Source organism: Astatotilapia calliptera, chromosome 19 (assembly GCF_964374335.1).
Source record: "Astatotilapia calliptera chromosome 19, fAstCal68.1, whole genome shotgun sequence".
Classification (NCBI taxonomy): domain Eukaryota; kingdom Metazoa; phylum Chordata; class Actinopteri; order Cichliformes; family Cichlidae; genus Astatotilapia; species Astatotilapia calliptera.
Genome location: NC_137440.1, coordinates 19,889,022 through 19,909,084, shown reverse-complemented (window position 1 = coordinate 19,909,084; position 20,063 = coordinate 19,889,022). Strand labels below are relative to the sequence as shown.

General features: G+C 39.7%; 1 protein-coding gene across 2 annotated transcripts; it reads left to right on the top strand.

Annotated features, from left to right (window-relative positions):
• The first annotated feature begins 292 nt into the window (after window positions 1-292).
• cpxm1a (carboxypeptidase X (M14 family), member 1a) lies at window positions 293-13,871 on the top strand. 2 transcript variants are annotated; one of them, XM_026151502.2, is made up of 13 exons: window positions 293-701; window positions 1,527-1,636; window positions 3,631-3,770; window positions 3,953-4,037; window positions 5,321-5,471; window positions 5,603-5,688; window positions 5,830-5,953; window positions 6,667-6,863; window positions 8,762-8,941; window positions 11,304-11,598; window positions 12,433-12,572; window positions 12,658-12,760; window positions 13,131-13,871. In XM_026151502.2, the coding sequence occupies exons 1-13, from the start codon at window positions 377-379 to the stop codon at window positions 13,451-13,453; spliced, it is 2,259 nt and encodes a 752-aa protein (XP_026007287.2). In that variant the 5' UTR covers window positions 293-376; the 3' UTR covers window positions 13,454-13,871. The 2 variants fall into 2 exon arrangements, with proteins under 2 accessions (XP_026007287.2, XP_080150331.1); XM_080294205.1 differs by lacking the exons at window positions 293-701; window positions 1,527-1,636 and having other exon boundaries at window positions 3,729-3,775.
• Window positions 13,872-20,063: the final 6,192 nt, after the last annotated feature.

Here is a 20,063-nt window from a genome sequence, read left to right as displayed (position 1 = left end):
AGAGCTTGGCACAGTAAGTCTGAATCATTATAAGAGGACTAGAAACCCCACTTGTCAAGTGCTATAAAACGACATGCTCACTTTGTTATAATAAACACATTTCTAATCATCATTTTAACAAATTTTTTGAAGGCAGCTCAGTGTTTGGTTCCCACGGGCACACACAGCCTATATTGTAACCACGCACAGATACGTTTGCTGTCACAATTTTTTGCAGGACTTCAGCTGGAATTTTGGGAGGGAGGGAGGAAGAGTGAGGGAGTAAGGGGAGGTGGGACTGAGGAGGAGGGGAGGTGGATGGAGGTCTGGCTCTGTCATCTCATAAACCAAAGGGGAATTTTTCCCCCCTCACTCTTCTCCAGCAACAAAGACCAGGATGGAAAAGTCATTGTGCATGCTGCCTGCAGTGCTTTTTCTGGGACTTTTGACACACAGTGCTGCAGCACTGATAAACACCCCAGCACCGACTAAGAGTTATGCATTAATCAACTACACAACAACAACAAGGCCAACTCTGAATTGGACCGAGGCTGTGAAGGGCGAGAGCAGGGACGGAACGACTCCAGCAACAGCAGAGCCAGACATTTTCACCACCACTGTCAGAGACAAACAGCTGGACACCACGGACACCAGCAAAGAAAGAAACAAGAAAGAGAAAGACCCAAGAGACCGCAAGACTGAAGATGACAAATCGAAACTGGGTAGGAAAAAAATTACCCATTTAGTCTGATTTTTGCATGAAGCTGTGTTATGAGCTCCAGTATTAACTCCATATTAATTAAAGAGGCAATTAAATTGTGATACCTACCTTTTTAAAACCTTTAACACAAATCAAGCTGTAAAAGTAGATGGAGATAATTATTGCTATTATTATATTATATTTACAGTCATAGAAGGTCAAAAAAATCCCAGTAAAGTTAGTTTGAAGTTTAGTTTTAGCTTAGCTTAGCTTTTAAAAATCTCTTCTCAGTCAGTCACTTAAAGGAATATGTATTTCAGCTATACACAGCTGTATAACACTGTTTAGCATTTGTTACTGCTTGTAATACTTGCTGTTGCTCATTATGTTGGATTTAGCTGTTTTGACCTGCTTGTGACTGATGTGAATGTTATTAGTTGTTCCCTAAACCACAGAATCCCCTGCAGCTGTAGCTCTCACCTCCCTGATCTGCTGAACATTTGACTTTTCTGCACTTTGTCTCAAATTACATCCAAAGCCTCCACTATTTCCAATATCTGCAGCTTCCTCTACTCCCCGAAACAAGCAGAGCAGGGGGAGGAGGAGGTGAGGGGCCTCCAAACTTCCACAGAACTGGCCCAAGATGATCAGAGATATTTCACATAACAGCTTGGAGCTCGTTTTACATCTGGCATGTGTTTGCTTACTCAGACAAACCACAAAGAGAGAGAAAGGTTAACCCTTCCGCTGTCAATCTCAGAGCTGCTTCTGCAGAGGATCAACATGTGGAGACAGAAACCCAGAGAAGATCTTATCGCGTGATGATTCACTTTTGTTTTCCGCGCAGACTGTCCTCCCCTCGGCCTGGAGTCCCTGCGAGTTGATGACAGCCAGATTCAAGCTTCGTCCTACCAGCGGTCGGGGCTGGGTCCTCACAGGGGGAGGCTGAATATCCAGGTCAGTGGGTCAGAGGCTATTACAGACACTCATCTCTCAGCATTTTGGAAAGCATTGTTAAATTTTATTAACATAAACAAACTGCACACATTTTTTTTAAAAACTTGGCCCCTTTGAAAATCAAATAAAGAAATACAACCTAAAATTACCTTTATTAGTTAATTTAGATTGACTGCTGCTTCAAAGACATGAATTTGACTGGATTAAATTTGATGAATCAAGCAGAACCAACTGAATACTATTTTGTTATGTTTCAAATGTTGTGTGTGTGTGAATCTCCAGTTTCTATGCAAAGCGTATTAAAAACAGTTAAAAAAAAAATCTTCTGTCAACGTGCAAAATCTACAGATGTTTAATTTATCACCATAGTGAAGAGAAACGTCACCATAAAGGTCCAGGAAAAACTACAGTTACTTTTTGTCACGGTTAGAATTACTTTACTTGAGACTCAGATTAATGTGGAATAAAGGATTTGGTCCAAAATGACAAGAAAGTCCACTGGGATGTTGTAATACATTATTAAATGTCTGGTGCTTTGAAGTTGTTTTTTTTTTTTTGGGGGGGGGGGGGGGGGGTTCTATTCAATTAACTAGAAATTTATTCTCGCTTTGTTAGGTTCTCTTGTTCAACTGTTTGTTAATGCAAATATCTCATTAACCTATAATATGGCAGCGTCTGAGTGCATTTAGGATGCACAGATGGTCAAGATGGCCTGATGAAGTTCAAACTGAACATCAAAATGGGGAAGAAAGGTGATATAAGTGACTTTGAATGTGACATAGTTATTGGTGCCAAATGGTCTGTGCATTTCAGAAACTGCTGATGTACTGGGATTTACCCACACAAGCACCTATCGGGTTTACACAGGATGGTCTGAAAAACATCAGAAAATATCCAGTGAGCTTCAGTTATCTGGGAGAAAATGCTTTGTTGGTGTCAGAGGTCAGAGGAGACTAGCCAGACTGCTTTGAGCTGATAGGAAGGCAGCCGTAACTCAAATAATCTTTCAGAATAGCATCTCTGAATGCACAACAAGTCGAGCCTTGAAGCTACAGCAGCAGAAGACCCACTAGATGCAAATGCTATTGGCTAAGAACAGGAAACTAAGGCCACAATTCACCAAAATTAGAAAACAGAAATTTGGAAAGACACTGCTTCATTTAAAAAGTCTTGAACATTCTTTCTTGAACATAAAAATGAGTTCACTGTACTCAAATACTCTACGTAATCACCAGAGCCCTACTCAACAGAGCACCTTTGGGATGCAGCTGAAAAGGGATATTCACATTGAGAATGTGCAGCTGACAAATCTGCAGCCACTGTGTGTGATGCCATCATGTCAATGTGGAGCAAAATCTTAGAGACATGTTTCTAGTACCTTGATAAATCGGTGAGGAAATAATGTATTTCTGTAATAAAGTGGCAAGTAAAGTAAGTGTGTATTTCTATTAAAAGTAGAGAAGCTGAGTTGGTTCAGCCAAAATCAATCCACCATTTCGTTGTACATGTACAATAACAATAAAGGGCTATTCTATTCTATTCTATTCTATTCTATAATCAGATATCTCGACTAATTTGATCTCATAATGGGATTAGCCATTCCTTTCAAGTTGTCATATTTAACTTAAATACTTATTTCTAGTGTTTATTACAGGAACTATAAATTATAAAGTATCCACCCTTTAACTTAGCAGGCTCATTAGCCAATAAAATAAAATCGATTCATTGTTTCTTCCAAGAAAAAAATGTACAAAAATTAAATAAAATAATCTGATGAATGCAGAGCCAGAGGTGTTTATCGCTGCAGCCGTCCACTCCTCTTGTTCTGCGGTCCAAAATCTTGAGTCTGGAGTCTGAAAGTAATTATTTCAAAATTAGGTCAGCACTCTTATGCAATGCTTTACAAGAAGGCCAAACCTCAAGTTTTCAGGGAGTGTTTCTTGGATTCTTTGAGACGTGCGTTTTTCTTTTTTTCTCTTCCTTTTTTTCCCAAGTCTGGCATTGAGGATGGAGATCTGTATGATGGAGCTTGGTGTGCCGAGTATAAGGACCGGCACCAGTGGCTCGAGGTGGATGCCCTTCATCTCACTCTGTTTACTGGAGTCATTCTGCAAGGGCGAAACTCCATCTGGAGGTCAGGTAGTATCAGGATTAAAGCTGAAAATCAAAATAATTTGTTAGCATTATGGACATTAGCTCTTCATTGAACATACTGTCTAAAGCAAAGATGGAGTGCTGTGGTATTCTTTGGCTGCCCGCTGCAATGAGCTCACTGAAAAAATATATGTTTGTTTTCCTTTTTGGTCTATGTCTTAGTTGGGACTGGGTCGAAACCTACAAAGTTCAGCTGAGTAATGACTCTGTAACCTGGCATACCTCCATGAACGGGACGCAGGAAGCGGTGAGAACTACTTCTTCTATTCTGCGATTTAAGGAACATAGATGGAAAACAGATTTTGAAGTTTCTCTGCCAAAGTGAAATATAGACTGTAAACCAAAACCTTAAGTATTGGTGCAGATTAGAGAGGACTCAGAGTGAAACAAATACAGTACGGCAAAAACTGAAATTCGGGGGTGGCCTTTAACTCATTATAACACACTATATAAACAAACTAAAGTACATAATTGATCAATGTTCCAGCATGCAGTGTGTACAAAGAAATTTAAGGTTTGACTGAAAACTGCAGTTCAAACTCTTTTTTTGCCTGACGTCACATATTTTGGAAAGTCCAAGCTCTTTCCAAGGAAATGAAGGCAAGACAAAAGTTTTCCACTTCATTTTAAAGCCATTGCTAACTCTGCCAAGAAGGTCATGTTTTCAGCTATATTTGTGTTGTAATCATTAGCACAGTGGGCCGAGCAGGCAAACCATCTGCCAAAAGGCAACTGCAGAATCAAACTCAGGCCCACTTCCTGCATGTTCTTCCTCCACTGTCCTGTCACCCCACGATTCAAGGGCTTGTAGCACCTATTTTAGCAGCAACGACTTGAATTGTTTTGTCTACAACTTTATCAGTCTCTCACATCGTTGTGGAGGAATTTTGGCGCACTAGTCTTTATAATCTTGTTGCAGTTCACTGAAGTTTGCCTTCTTAAGCTCTGGACTTTCACTGTTGCATTGCAACACCATCTTTTTCAGCTATTCTTTTGTAGATTTGCTGTGATTTTCTTGGGGTCATTTTCCTTTTGCATGACCCAATTTCAGCCAAGTTTTAGCTGTCCAACAGATGGACTCACATTTGTCTCTACAATACTTTGGTATACAGAGGAATCCGTGGTCGACTCAATGAGTGTAAGGTACCCAGGTCTCGTGGCTGCATAACAAGCCCAAATTATAACCACCGCACCACCGTGCTTGACAGTTGGTATGAGGTGTTTGTGCCGATACGCTGTGTTTAGTTTTCTCCAAACGTAGCACTGTGCATTTTGGCCAAACATCCCATCTCTTCAAAGGACATTGTTCCAGATGCCTTGTGGTTGTTCTGAGGCAATTTTGCACACATAAGCTGTGGTGGCATGTTATTTTTAGAATTAAGTTCTTTGGAAATGGCCTAATAAACATCGTAAATAAAACCTGATAAGGCCAGATTACTATTATGTTATCCTTATATACAAAACCTTAGGGTTTGCTATCTTTTTTCCATGACTCCACAAACTTATATGAACTCACATTGAATTGTGCAGCTATTTGAAGGAAACCAGAATCCTGAGACGCCGGTTCTTGGGCTCCTTCCTGTTCCCACCGTTGCCCGTTTCATCCGCATCAACCCACAGACCTGGTACTCCAACGGGACCGTCTGCCTCAGGGCTGAAATACTTGGCTGCCGTGTTCACGGTAGGAAAAAAAAACAGTAGTCGAGAGGGACACAGCATTTACTGTGGATGTTCAAATGCATTAAGATGTTGACCTCCGAAAGTCAATTAAAAGAAAATATGTAACTGGAAACATCTGCTACTTTCTTTAAGATCCATCTGACATTTACTCAGCACATGAATCAGGATCCAAGGATGCTCTGGACTTTAGACACCACAACTACAAAGAGATGAGAAAGGTTAGGAAAGTTACAGGATGAGTGGCTTTCCCATAAACACCAGGGTTTTTACTCATGCTCTTAACGGTTTGCAGATTTGGTAAAAGTTCAGCTTTAACCCTTTTAAGCCTTACACTCCAGCGTGTTTTCTGAACCCTGAAGCTCATGAAGTCTGTGACGGAGGAGTGTCCCGACATCACCCGCGTCTACACTATAGGGAGGAGCTACATGGGCCTCAAACTCTACGTTATGGAGATCTCAGATAACCCGGGCAAACACGAAATCGGTAAGACTTGAAGATATTGGAATGAAACTTTCTGGTTTGTCATATTTCTCAAGTTACCCAGAGTTTCGCAGCTCAGAGGTGCAGTTCAATGTCCACCATTGTTTATACAGCCTGATTTCTGCAGCAGCCCCACACAGGGAGGCAGGGGTCCTGAGGAGAAGGCCTCTCTTGTATAAACAAATGATTTTATTTCTTTGAACCATTGCCATTAGATACAGGCTTGGGTTTAAATGTGATCTGTGGCCACTCAACATCTGCCAGCAAGATTAGTAAAATCAAGTATGGTACAGCTTGTCTTTGTTTCTTAAGAGAAATGCCATAAACACGTTTCAAAATCACTTTGCTCCCAGGCATTTTGCTCTTATGCGTCAGCAGCTGTTTAATTGATTTCATGGAGTAGTGATCAGTGCCAAGTCTCAGAGAAAACACTGAGGCCTTGAACATATTTTATTTTTGTGGTAAAAGCCCAGACTTCAGGTCTTTGGAGTCATGTACTTAGAAATGCCTGGCGCCAAACTGTTGCCTAACACAGACTGCTTTATCTGAGCAATTAAATGTCCTCCTAGTGTGCTGCTGAGCTTTAGAAAACAAAAATAAACTTAAAATCTTAGATAATGTTTAATATGACCTCCTTTTAGAAGTGCCCCAGTCAGTTCTTCCACATTGTTTTATTCCTTGGCATGTAAAGTGGCTCTAAATTTTCCTCTTGGCAGGGGAACCTGAGTTTCGCTACGTGGCAGGGATGCATGGAAATGAAGCTCTTGGTCGAGAGCTTGTCCTAAACCTCATGCAGTATATGTGCAAAGAATACAAAAAGGGCAACCAGCGTGTTGTACGGCTGGTCACCGAGACGCGAATCCACCTCCTGCCTTCCATGAACCCAGATGGATATGAGGAGGCTTATGTGAAGGTGGGTAAATCTTAATTAGGCTCATGTCTTGTTCTTTAAAAAAAAAAAAAAAAATTATATATATATATATATATATATATATATATATATATATATATATATATATATATATATATATATATATATATATATATATATATATATTAGGGGTGCAACGATATTCGTATCGATATTGAACCGTTCGATACAGTGCTTTCGGTTCAGTACGCATATGTATCGAACAATACAACATTTGTAATTTATTTTATCAACTTTCCTTCTGATGATGCTGTCTGTGTTGAGCGCTCAGTGAATCTGCGTTCGACTACTCCGCCTAGGCTGCACTGTGGAGCGCAGATCCACTGAGCGCTCAACACAGACGGCATAGTCAGGAGGAAGAGCGCAGGGCAAGCTAGCGAGACAGAAGTTAAGCTCTCCTTGTAACATGGACCTCCCCCACCCTCATTCAGATCTGGCGTTTGGAATTATTTTGGTTTTCATGTGACGTATGACCCTGAAGGTAAGCGAGTCATGGACTAAAGTAAAACAGTATGTTGGATGTGCCATGCAATGCTTAATTACATTGATGTGAACTAGTGTGTTAGCGCAGTTAGCTCGTTAACTGTTGGCCGTCTAGCCCCATGGGGCGATCGGCGGTAGCTCGTTAACGGAGATTTGCCGTGTTAAGGTCATTTCAACGAGATTAACCTGAAAGCACTAGTGGGAACACAACGAATATGACTGCACATTTAGTGCAAAGACAAAAACAACAAGCATGCTACTAACTTTAGCTGAGTCATTTAGACAGCTGTTAGCACGTGATTCTCCTTATGCTGCTGAGAATATAGCCCAGAAGAAGCGGATAGTATAGCTTTTATTTTGGAAAGAGACATTTCTCTGTAATAAACTCTCTTTTCCAAAGATGAGTGATTCCTCAATCAGATACAGGGCTTGCAAAATCGCTAGCCCGATGTCCCGGAGCTAGCGATCTTTCCAGTCGGGCTACAAAAATCTCTCTGCCCTGCCCGTCGGGCTATTGTAGGAAAAATATATGTCAATGCTTTTGCATTCTTTCAGAAATGTAGCTGGGTAATTATGTCATTGGCATCGGTGAGCCACTGTCAATATGTGACATATTGAAATCGCGTTTGAATTTGCGCTTGTTTTTTTGCTTTCACTTTGTAATGACAGCACTGATCTGTGAGTGATGATAATTTGTGCACCAATTCCTCTGACATCGTCTTATTAATCGTTAGCTTACTATGCAAACATGACAAGTGAAATCTCCCGCAGCAAGCTTAAACATGTGAGAGGTTGATCGCGCAGAGAATCGCTGAGCTTATGTGAGTCCGTGTGTAAAAGTAGCAGGATATATATTTTAGTTCTGCTGAGCCAAATAAGAGAGGTCAGGGTGAAGAAGTGACAGCCAAAGAAAAGCTTACCACAAAACGGAGAAGTTATGACAAATGAGACTATAAGGCAAAAAGAAAGTGCAGCTTTATGGTTTCATGGACAAAAGAATTTCTGTGGCTGCAATATGATGAGCTAAATAACCAGGGGTGCACATAAGTGGTCCGCAGGTGCGCATTCGCTGTCAAAATAAAAAACGCGCACAAGGGTTAGGGTTAAATTTAAAAACTGTACTTTTGAGTTAAAATATATATTTATAATTTTAATAAATGACAAATTAAAAAGGCATGAACATTTTTTTGTATCGAAAAAATATCGAACCGTGACACCAAAGTATCGAACCGAACCGTGAATTTTGTGTATCGTTGCACCCCTAATATGTGTGTATATATATATATATATATATATATATATATATATATATATATATATATATATATATATATATATATATATATATATATTTTCTCTTTAATAATCCCCACATTATACTTGTTAATGTGGTGCAGGGTTCAGAACTGTCTGGATGGGCTGAGGGACGATACAGCTTTGAAGGAATCGACCTGAATCATAACTTCCCAGACCTGAACAACATTATGTGGGACACCGAAGAAAAAGCAGCAGATAAATCCAAAGTGCCCAACCACTACATCCCCATCCCAGAATACTACACCAAAGAAGACGCCACAGTAAGGAAATGCATCTCATTTGTGCATTTGAAAAATTCATTTCATTGGCACCACCTGGAGGCTATTCTAACATTGACAGGAAATAGAAACTAAAGCATTAGAATTGACTACAATGTTACAATGCTCACTGTTTTGTTCTCACGAAGGTCGTGAGAAAGAGCAGCTTTAGTCAGCTTTAGTCAGCTTTAGTCGGCGTGCCATTATTTTCATTTCATTGACATGCAAAGGCTCAGATCAGGAAATCATTTCAGAGCCAAGAAACTAGTTTTCCTGAAAGCCTGAGGATTGTCACTCAGTGTCTGGTGACAGTGTTCAAGGCAAACACAGGCTGAAATCCTGCTTAATGACAGAAAAAGATCACCAGATCTATATACAAGCTTTTCTTTGGTGAATTTCTTCTTGGGTGTGTTTTGTTATTAAAAAGGGTATTTATTTAACTGCATCATATGGGTTAGGATTATTAATCCTGCCATCTGTGTTTTATTCTGAAAATCTTTCCAGTGTCTGATTATTTCACCTGAGAACTGTACTTAAGTACCAGTTTTAGGAGCTAGGCTTAGTGTTTCCACTTGTTTGCTTCGTTGTTAGAAGTTTGACTTTGTGACATTTCAGGGTTCAGTATTGTCTTCCCTCCTTCTTCACATACATCTGACAACAGAATTTACTTCACAAAAACAGGGCTCCTCCACGTTTAAAATGTCTGCGAGTTGTTAGATGTTTCATCAGTGTAAGCAGTGCATAGATCTAATGAGAAATTGCTCGTTTTATCAGACATTAAAGTTGTTGAATGGAAAACAAATGAGAAAAAGGTATATGTTAAAAACCTGTTCAAGATCAAGTCCACAAAAGTTCACAAAAAAAAGAACAAAAGCAAGTTTTTCTGTGCAACATTTAGAATTTTCCTCTCCTTCTTTACTCCATTAACTCTCTGACTAGAGCCCGACCAATACTGGACTTTTAAACCAATTTTGAATTAATATTAATCAATATCGATACAGACTTTTTTGTGTAGAGACACTCCTGGCCATCAATTTGCAGGTTGCACAAGGTTGCACATATGCAGATTACAGTCTTTGCCATGTTGGCTTTACAATTATTAGTCAAGATCATGCTAGAAAAACAGGAAAAGAACTTTAAAGTGCATATAGAAAAGATTTTCCAAAAAGTTGCTCTCACTAATGGCAAACACGCAGTCGCTGATCACACGTCAGAAGTGGCTTACAGAAGTTACACAACTGATTTATGAAGTTATACTAGAGTGCGTCCCGGGTGTCATGAAGACAATCCCACCACAACGTTATGTCTAAGAACATATATTTCTTATAATTGCTCATCAGTGAAACACAATGACTTTAAACACTTTAAAAAAATCTTTAGACCCTCTTACTCTCAGGAGAGAGGTCTGGGAAAGTGATTTTATAGAGAACTGATTGGTCAATAGGAGGTGATTTCATACCCGTTGATCTCTAACCTGCAACACAACCTCATGTGGAGCAGGTTGGGTTTGCAGTTTAAGTTACCGTGGCAATAAAATCAGAAAGTAGTGATCCATCGTCATAGTACTGAAACCCCAAGGTCAACCCTGAAGTTACCCAGATAAGGTGAAATCTTGCTTCATCGTTTTGGACGCCATAACGTAGCAACTCTGCTCAGACCAGCTGGTTTTTGGATTTGTAGTATTTACATGATGCCAGCAGGAAAGGAGCGCCTTGCCTCTAATCTTTAAATTTTCATCTAATCTTTATTCATTGATTTTTAAACACCAACAGTGTTAGATCAGCAAATAGCTAATATTGGCCTAATATCAGTCAGACTGTATCTGGCAGTGTCTTCCATGAACAAAGAAAGTAGTCCAAAACAAAAGCATCGCACACTCCGTAACAGGAAAACAGGGTCAGTTAACAAATCAGGGAATTAGAAACATCTGGGCAACGAGGCACAGGTCAAACTAATCACGATAACAAAACAGAGGACATAAAACTAAATGCAAAACACAGGAGACAACTAACTAGAAAACTAAAACAGGAAATAACTAAACAGGGAAACTTGGACATCACAGTAAACTTAACATAAAGGAAAAAACCCAATGAACCTAAGACTCTCATACACACAGTAACTGCAACTAAGAATGCTAAAGAAATAGAAAAGCATGCTAAGAATCAAATATAAAGTCAAAGAGAAATATGATAATGCGCTGTAGTAAAAGACAAATAACCTAATAAAATAATGTTTTCACCTTTTTTTCTTTACTTTTAATACTGCAGCTTTTTATTTTTTGAATACTGCATGCCTTTTTACTTTTAACAATTAATTTTTTTGCAGATTCACATGCTTAAACTAAACTCCTTCTACCTCTGCCCAGGTTGCACCAGAGACACGTGCGGTCATCAGCTGGATGCAGGACATTCCCTTTGTGCTCAGCGCCAACCTCCATGGTGGAGAGCTTGTTGTTACCTATCCCTTCGACTGCACCCGTGACTGGGCGCCACAGGAAGACACGCCAACAGCAGACAACGCCTTCTTTCGCTGGCTGGCCTCGGTCTATGCCTCGACTAACCTGGTGATGGCCAACCCGGACCGACGTATCTGCCACTACGAGGAATTTCAGTCACATAACAACATCATCAACGGCGGAGCCTGGCACACGGTTCCTGGCAGTGAGTTTCATCAGTCTGTTCTGAGCATGATTTCCGCCATCTGAGACTCATCAGACCCAAAAAATGCTGCATCGTCCTCTTCAGAGGATGTTGTGTGATTTCAGTTAGTGTTACAAAACAAGAGAGCAGATTGAAACACTTAAAAACATTTACTACCAATGTGCAAACATCCTGTCAAATTACATGTCCCTTAAATTAAACTAGGCTCCAGTACATATCAAATTTTAATCTTGCTATAATTTGCAAGCTTAAAAAATACATCAGAACGAGATCGCGGATACAAGCGGCAGAAATGAGCTTCCTCCGAAGGGTGGCTGGCCTCTCCCTTAGAGATAGGGTGAGAAGTTCGGCCATCCGGGAGGGGCTCAGAGTAGAGCAGCTGCTGCTCCACATCGAAAGGAGCCAGCTGAGGTGGTTCGGGCATCTGACAAGGATGCCCCCTGGGCGCCTCCTGGGTGAGGTGCTCCAGGCATGTCCCACCGGGAGGAGGCCCCGGGGCAGACCCAGGACACGCTGGAGAAATTATATCTCTCGGCTGGCCTGGGAACGCCTTGGTATTCCCCCGGATAAGCTGGAGGAGGTGGCTGGGGAGAGGGAGGTCTGGGCCTCTTTGCTTAGGCTGCTGCCCCCGCGACCCGGCCCCGGACAAAGCGGATGAAAATGGATGGATGGATGGAAAAAATACATCAATATTTAACCAAGTTAATCACTGACAGATGTCATATTTCTCTCTATTCAAGGATCAAATTCAGTTCTTTTTCCCCTTAAACCTATAAATTGCACGACTGTTTCACTCAGTATTCACTGTGTTTTCTGTGCCTGCCTTTCCTGCAGGTATGAACGACTTCAGTTACCTGCACACCAACTGCTTCGAGGTGACAGTGGAGCTGTCCTGTGATAAGTTTCCTCATGTTAGTGAACTCCCCATCGAGTGGGAGAACAATAAGGAGTCTCTGCTGGTTTACATGGAGCAGGTAAACCTGTTCAAAGAAAATGGTACAAGTTATCACGTGGTTTTCAAAGCAGTGGCTCACACGGCAGCATTTTCTCCTCTCTCAGGTTCACAGAGGCATCAAAGGTGTGGTCAGGGACAAGCTCACCAAAAAAGGAATAGCAGATGCTATAATCAAGGTGGAGGACCATGACCATGACATCCGATCAGGTCAGCCAGTTGATTTTCTTTCTAATGAGCAGGGTGTTAAAGTAAAAAGTGTCAAACTACAACCATCAAATGCATCTTTGTTTTAGCTGTATTTCTGTGTATACCAAGTTAACAGCCTGTAACCAAACACACCGAAAGAACAATTTTGACAATTGCTGTATTTGAACTGTTGTAAATGACTTACTGACCTGTAATCCGTCAAACATATCTCTGATATCAAGCCATTTGGAGCCCCAAAGAACATTTTCGTCACAAGATAGAAGCTGCAATCAGTTTTTGGCAAAATTATTAATTTATCTTCTACAGATGCATTAACCAGTACAACCAGAAACTTAGATTAAAATTCTGCAAACCTCATTTTTTTCTGTAGCCACTGATGGGGACTACTGGCGTCTTCTGAACCCAGGCGAGTACAAGGTGATCGTTTGGGCCGTGGGTTACTTCCCATCCATGCGTCGGTGCAATGTCGGCATGGAACCAAATCCCACCATCTGTGACTTCATCCTCACCAAAACACCCATCCAGAGGCTGAAGGAGATCAGGGCCAAAGGGGGGAAGATCCCGCAGGATCTTCAGCTGCGTCTTCGTGCTTTGAGGCTCCGAAAGCTACGGGCTAGCACCAAGGCAATCAACCGCCGCAGGGAGGGTCAGCGGATGAGAAGAGCTCGGTCCTCTCAAGCCTGGAAAGCATGAGAGGAGATGGGAGAACGGGTTCATGAACTGTCCTCTGGGAAAATTACATTTCTGCTGTTAAAGGAGCTTACCTGGTTAACAAAAAGTATTTCTCAGATATCAAAACATGCAGACCGTTTTATGTCTCTGACACTGTTCTCAGTTTGGGGACCCTTCAGGCTATGACAGGCACATAAACTCTTGGGGACAATGTTATTGCAGAACAGGTTTTTAAATTGGTTCAAGTATCCTTAAAAGTTACGCAAAGAGTTCCTAAATTGTGAATTTACCGTTTTTTTTTCTTTTGTACATTAACTAAGGTGAGGATTTCCGTGTCAGCTGGTCTGATGTCATAAATTTTCTAAAAGTGTTTTTTTTTATTTTTTAGTTTGGTTGTCTGACTAAAGTCCAACTGGACCAATAAAGTTAAATAACTGTGTTATCCAGTGTATTTAATCTGAACCTAAGGTTAACAGAAGTGAACAGATGAAAGAAACTGCCATTGGTTGCAATCTGAAAGTGAGGACATGAGATGAGTGGAAGGATGAAAAAGAGGGAAATCTGCGTGGCACGTGGACAAACCTCAAATCAAATGAGCTTTATTTGTATAGCACGTTTAAAAGACATCAAGCGTTGGCTAAAGTGCTGAACAGACGGACAATGTAGTCAAAATAAAAGAAAGAATTCAAATAAATGAGATAAAAAATTTATTTTCACTGTGAACATCTAAATAAAGCCTGTGGCTAGACACCAATCCAGCCCACTGAATGGCTTAAGTTTCATAAATACATCTGTTTTAATGCTTAAATACTGCCATGCCCATTCATACTACACCAAATTAGATAACCAATAGACAAACAATAAATGTCTATCTACTACAAACATTTCTGCAAAAAGGATTTTTTTATGTCTTTTAATAAAAACGTTGTTTTATTAATTACAGTCAGGCCAAAGAGTTATCACAACTTTGTCTGCAATTGTACACATTTAATTCTTGCAACTTAAGCCCAAAGAATCATGCAGACCAAAGTTATCACAGCTAATTAAAACTAGATGTGAAAACCCTCCCAAAACAAAACAAATTTAAGACCTTTGAAAAATATCAAAGTAAAATGATTTCTTGAACTTAAAAAAATAAAAATAAAATAAAAATATAAAGATTATAGATTATGTAACTATCTGTTAGTATTGTCGAAATCTGCTAACAACATGCCTAATTAGTCACTGACAGGTGCTTTTATTGAGACTCTGCACATCTGCAAGATTGAACATCAACTGTTTTTATTATAACACCTGTACGGATTTTCCTATATCTTGCCTTTGACATATGCCCTCCATCCATAAAAAATATTTAAGAAAATCTAAAACTGAAACTAATAAAACATATATATATATATATATATATATATATATATATATATATATATATGAAATTACACATCTTGCCCTGTGGTAGCTCAGATAGGCTAACATCTGTACAATATAGAGCAGGGGTATAAACATAAGGCCCAGGGGGCAGAAACACCCCAGCAAAGAATCCAATATGTCCAACTGGATGGCTCTTGGAAAATCTGAAGGAGGGGATAGATTTTGGACTTTAACTGCATTTTCATAAGATTTACAGTTTTTCCCACTGATAAACACCCCCTGCAAGTCAAGTAATAATGTGATGTAGGGTGTTTCAGGTGCAACCAAAGTCTTTCATTTTCAGGCCAATCATGTACCTGTGTAAACATGTTTCTGCCACTGACAGAAAAAAAATGACAGACTGTACATATGTACGTGAGATCCTTTGCTACTACTGTTGCAATTCCTACATGTATTTTTGGCTGGATTATCTTTTTTTCTGAAGTAGTCAGAAATTGCATTGCTCGTCCTCCTGTGTATTTACAGCACCGTGAAAAAGTCTTGACTCTTCATTTTCAGTCTAGTCCTTATTAGAGATGGACCGATCCGATATTACGTATCGGTATCGGTCCGATACTGACCTAAATTACTGGATCGGATATCGGAGAAAAATAAAAAATGTAATCCGATCCATTAAATATCACGAAAGCACCTCACAAAACTTGCAACAACTCACCTCAGAACGTTAGCACGTCGGAGCAGTATGCATCACGTGATAGAGCGGCTGTGGCATGCGGGACCTGTCGGTGGTCTGGATAGCATTTGGAGCTTCGCTAGCAACCCGGCATTTCATCTCCGACAAAGTTATCCCCGAGAGAAGTACAGCAAGTGTGTAAGTCCATCTCTGAATGTTTGTAAAGCATTCCTGCGTTAAGCTTAACAAACGATATATGGAGCGACTGCCTCTTCTTGCTGCTACTTCAATCATGAAACTGCTTAACGATCAGCTGATCGGCTTTTCTGTCGCGAGTCCGTGTCTCTAGTTTGCTTTTGGCCCACTTTGCACCAGAAAGAGGAAACCAGCGGCTGAACAACAGCAGCACGTTTAAGCTTGATCAGCTGTTGTTAGAATGTATTTAATATTACTTTCTACTCGAGGATCTTTTTCTACGTAGCTGACGCTGGTAACTGTGCAGGGGCGGATCTAGCAAAGTTTAGCCAGGGGGGCCGATAGGGCATTAACAGGGAAAAGGGGGCACAAAGACATACTTTTCTTTCTTATTCTCATTTAAAATGTCGAGCTTTTAATAAATAATTATCTGACAGCCAAAGTTTTAATTTGATGCTAAATGAATAGAAGTCCATTACTGTATATAGTAACTATTAAGTCTAATATATATATACCCTAGTAAGCTATACTACTTACTTTTTCCTTTGTGAAGGTACCATCTGTGCAGTCTGCAATTTTGTTGAAGAAAGATGTTGAATCTATTTAATATTTCTTGAAAAATAATTGATTTCTGTGCATTTTTTTTTCCACACTGCATCAAATTAAGGTTGATTACGTCGATTAAGCATCATGAGGTGGAGCGTGAGGGGTGGTTCCCTATTTTTTATTTATTTATTTTTGTTGTTGCTGGGAGTTGGAACCCTATTAGTTAGGTTGCTTAATATATATGCTAAGTACTCTTTAAAATACCAGAATAGGGAGGATGGTGTAGGTTTAAGTTTATTAGATTGATCAGTATTGCTGAACTATGAAATATTTTTTTTGGATACAGGTATAACAGAATAGCTTTAGTGTAGTTGTTGTTTTAAACTTGAGTATGAACTTATACAAAATGCAGCAAGATATTTAAAAAACAGTTTTGTTGATTAAAAAACACTATATCGGATTCATATCGGTATCGGCAGATATCCAAATTTATGATATCGGTATCGGACATAAAAAAGTGGTATCGTGCCATCTCTAGTCCTTATATGATGTGATTGAATGAATAGGATTCTTCTCCCCTTTAGATAATCTTTAATTGACTCACCAGATCATAAAAATAAAAACCATTTCTTCCTTTAACTTGCTAATCCTCCCATGAGGAAAGTCATTCTCAGAGTTGGGACTGCAACAGATGCGAAAGAGTTTGACTGACATATAGAGAAGAAATTCTAAAGACAATTTAAAAATAAATCAATAAATGAAGAGAAAATTAACAATAAAGGACCCAAACACAGAGCAGTCAGCAGTGAAAAAGAAGCTAAGTTTTTATTTCTGATAAGTACCATTTTTAGTATCGCTGTCAGGATTACTTACTCTGTGTAACCAGGTAGGAAACAACAGTGCATCTACCCTTCCCCCTCCCCAGCTGTGATCGCCACAAATACTGGGAGCATTCCTTTAACCCACAGCTGAAAACAGGTTAAAAACCCAGAACCGGAGCAATAAAGCAACAAAGAAATTCCTAAAAATGAACCCGGTGTTTAGTTACTATACCTGAAGTGAAAATGGCAGATAAGACACTTTTCCTCAAAGAGCTCGTGAGTATAATAAGTGAAATAAAAGCAGCGGTGAATACACAGCATCCTTTAACCATCAGTTCAGTCAGTTCATTTTAAAGTAGCTGTTTACAGAAGAAATGTCTACTTTTTTTAAAATGTCAGTAATCCGAGAAATTAAATAATTTTAAGGGAAAGAAAGACGACAGAGCTGAAGGTGAAATGGACTCCGTTTGCAACATACTGAAAACACATTTTGAGCATGTAACTGAGGTACAAAGTGTTAAAAGCATCTTTTCTCATTGCTTGCAGGACCATACAGTGAGCTAGAATCTAAGACTCCACCTGTGTTATCACCTCAAACCCAAATGAAGTTAAATGTTATCACGCACTTTTCCCCCCAACATTTTGTGGCACTGAGTTGAGACCAGAAAAGAAGAAATAATAGCACTCACAATTAATATAAAGTTACCCCTAACAGCCAGTTTGCATTAGATTAGCACAAAGTGGAAACAATTGGAAGCAGCTAGCCCAGCTTTCTCTAACAGAATTAAATGTTATCCACTGGCACACTGAGTAGCCAAGGGAGACAGAAGTGCTAATTAATAATCTTCCCAGTGATTATGCTAATCTTACCACTGGCTTTCTAAAGGTTTTTGAGGTCATATGCTCGTTGTCAGCCAAATTGGACGAGATACAATCACCATTCAGGACAGGAAGAAAATGTGTATTTCCCCCAACAGTTGGTGAGCGGTTGCATGCTGTTGCTAGGTAAAAATCTGCCTCAAAGAGGGTCCTACTGCAAAATCTCAGAGTGCTTTGGTCGCTCTCAAATTGCCAGGGCTGGATGTTCTCTTCGTGGAAGACACCGACTTGTCTGCAAACACTCGCCAACTACTAGTCAAGCAAAAAAGTGCAAAACAAACCAGAAACGCTACAAAACCAGAAAGTTTTGGAGCGTGGGTTGGAAAAATGCAAACTTTTACTTGGTGAACATTTTGTTAAACTAGCAGTCAGACTAGTTGGTGAGTGTTTGCAGATAAGTTGCTGCTTGATGCAAACTCCATGCAACCACAGGAATCTGGTAGCAATCAAAGCAATCACACGGAGGGCTTTTTCTTTTGGGGGGGGGGGGGAATAATTGGGGGGTTTTAACAACCGATTTCACAGGTGTCGCCATCAGCTTCTATCTAAAACTTGTAAATGACAGACAGTCAAGGACAGTGTCCAAAACTTGTGTCCAAGACTCATCCAAGATGGCAAACAAGTAGAGCTGGTAGTCACATGACTGTAAAACCCTGAATATTTGGAGTGATTAGCCAGCATTTTAACATTTTGTGACTGTAGGGGGTGCTGCTGCACTCTTATCTTTGCAGTATTTTTTTTTTAACATTAAGGTTTAGAGACACAGGTTCAGAATTTAGAGCATCTAAACACTGTCAAATATACACCACTAAATACTGAGTGTTCAATATATCCATAAAGCAACAGTTCCCCCTTTAATACCAAAGGCATGAATGTAGTTCCATCTCAACACCCCACCAGATGTGAATGAGACACTTCCCAAAAGATAGATAGAAGAGAAGATATTTCCAAATCCACAAATAGATACCCACTTTTAGCTCACGGCAGAGAAGTCCAAGTAAAAAAGAAAGAAAGAAAAACAAACAGAAACAAAACATTTGGCATCTAAGAGCTCAACATAGAGTCTCACATAAATAAGAAAGAAGAATTATCTTAAGAGGCTGGTATGCATAGTAGTATACGCTTCTGTCTTTTTTTTTTTTTTTTTGTTTCCCTAACAGCAAGTTTCCATCTACTCTGCAGTCAGTCAGTATGTACTGTGGCCAGTATACATTACAGTTGTAACAATCAGGCATGTGCTTACAGCAGCTATACAAAACACAAAAGCATTGCTCTTACCAGAACAGTCAAAGCAATTTGCTCCTTTAAAGAGGAGAAAAGCCTTGCTTATCAACTGTATGCTAACACAAGCAAACGTGAAACACTAGGTGTGACAAAACAGTGTGGATTAGCACTGTCCAAAACCCAAAAAAACTTAGGTTCAGGGGTAGAAAAAGCACAATTTCATCTTGCAAATGTTAAATAAAGAATGTAAAGAATCTTTCTCAGTCAAAAAGTGAACATGCCACTGATAAAATAAAAAGGCCGGCAATATTCTACAGCAAGCATTAATGAAACAGCTTATTTGTCTGTCTCCAGCTGTCTGACAGCTCCAATGCAGTCAAAAACATTAGAAACACATTAGTTAGCCTCACTATTTGAACATAGATACTGAGGCTAACTGTAAATACGTTTAGTGCACCATTCTGTTTGAGTAACACTGGAGGGGGAAAAAGTGAAAAAGAAAAAAGTAAGTCAGATGAAAATATTTTAAAGAGTTGCATTCTCAGATGAAACGATGTAGATGCTGCGAAATGCAGGCAGGGTTGGGAAGCCAGAGCAGCGTGCTCGATGTGGAAAATCTATAATAATGCCAGCAATGTTTAAGGGAAAAATACTTAACTGCTACTACATTTTCATTTTTACAAAGAGTGGGTGTGGAAAAATCTGAAAATGAGACACCGACAGCAGCTGGACTTCAGCAGTTTCCACTTACAGGAAATGAAAAGTGACTCCAATGTATCTACTCTTAAAGTAGCCTCAGTGACTGTGAGAATAGCATCAAACATCGTGCTACAAGTAGTGCCATAATTCATACACCAATAAAACCACTTTAAAAAAACACTATCAAAGACCATGAAGGCAGAAACAGGGTGGAGACAGAAAACGT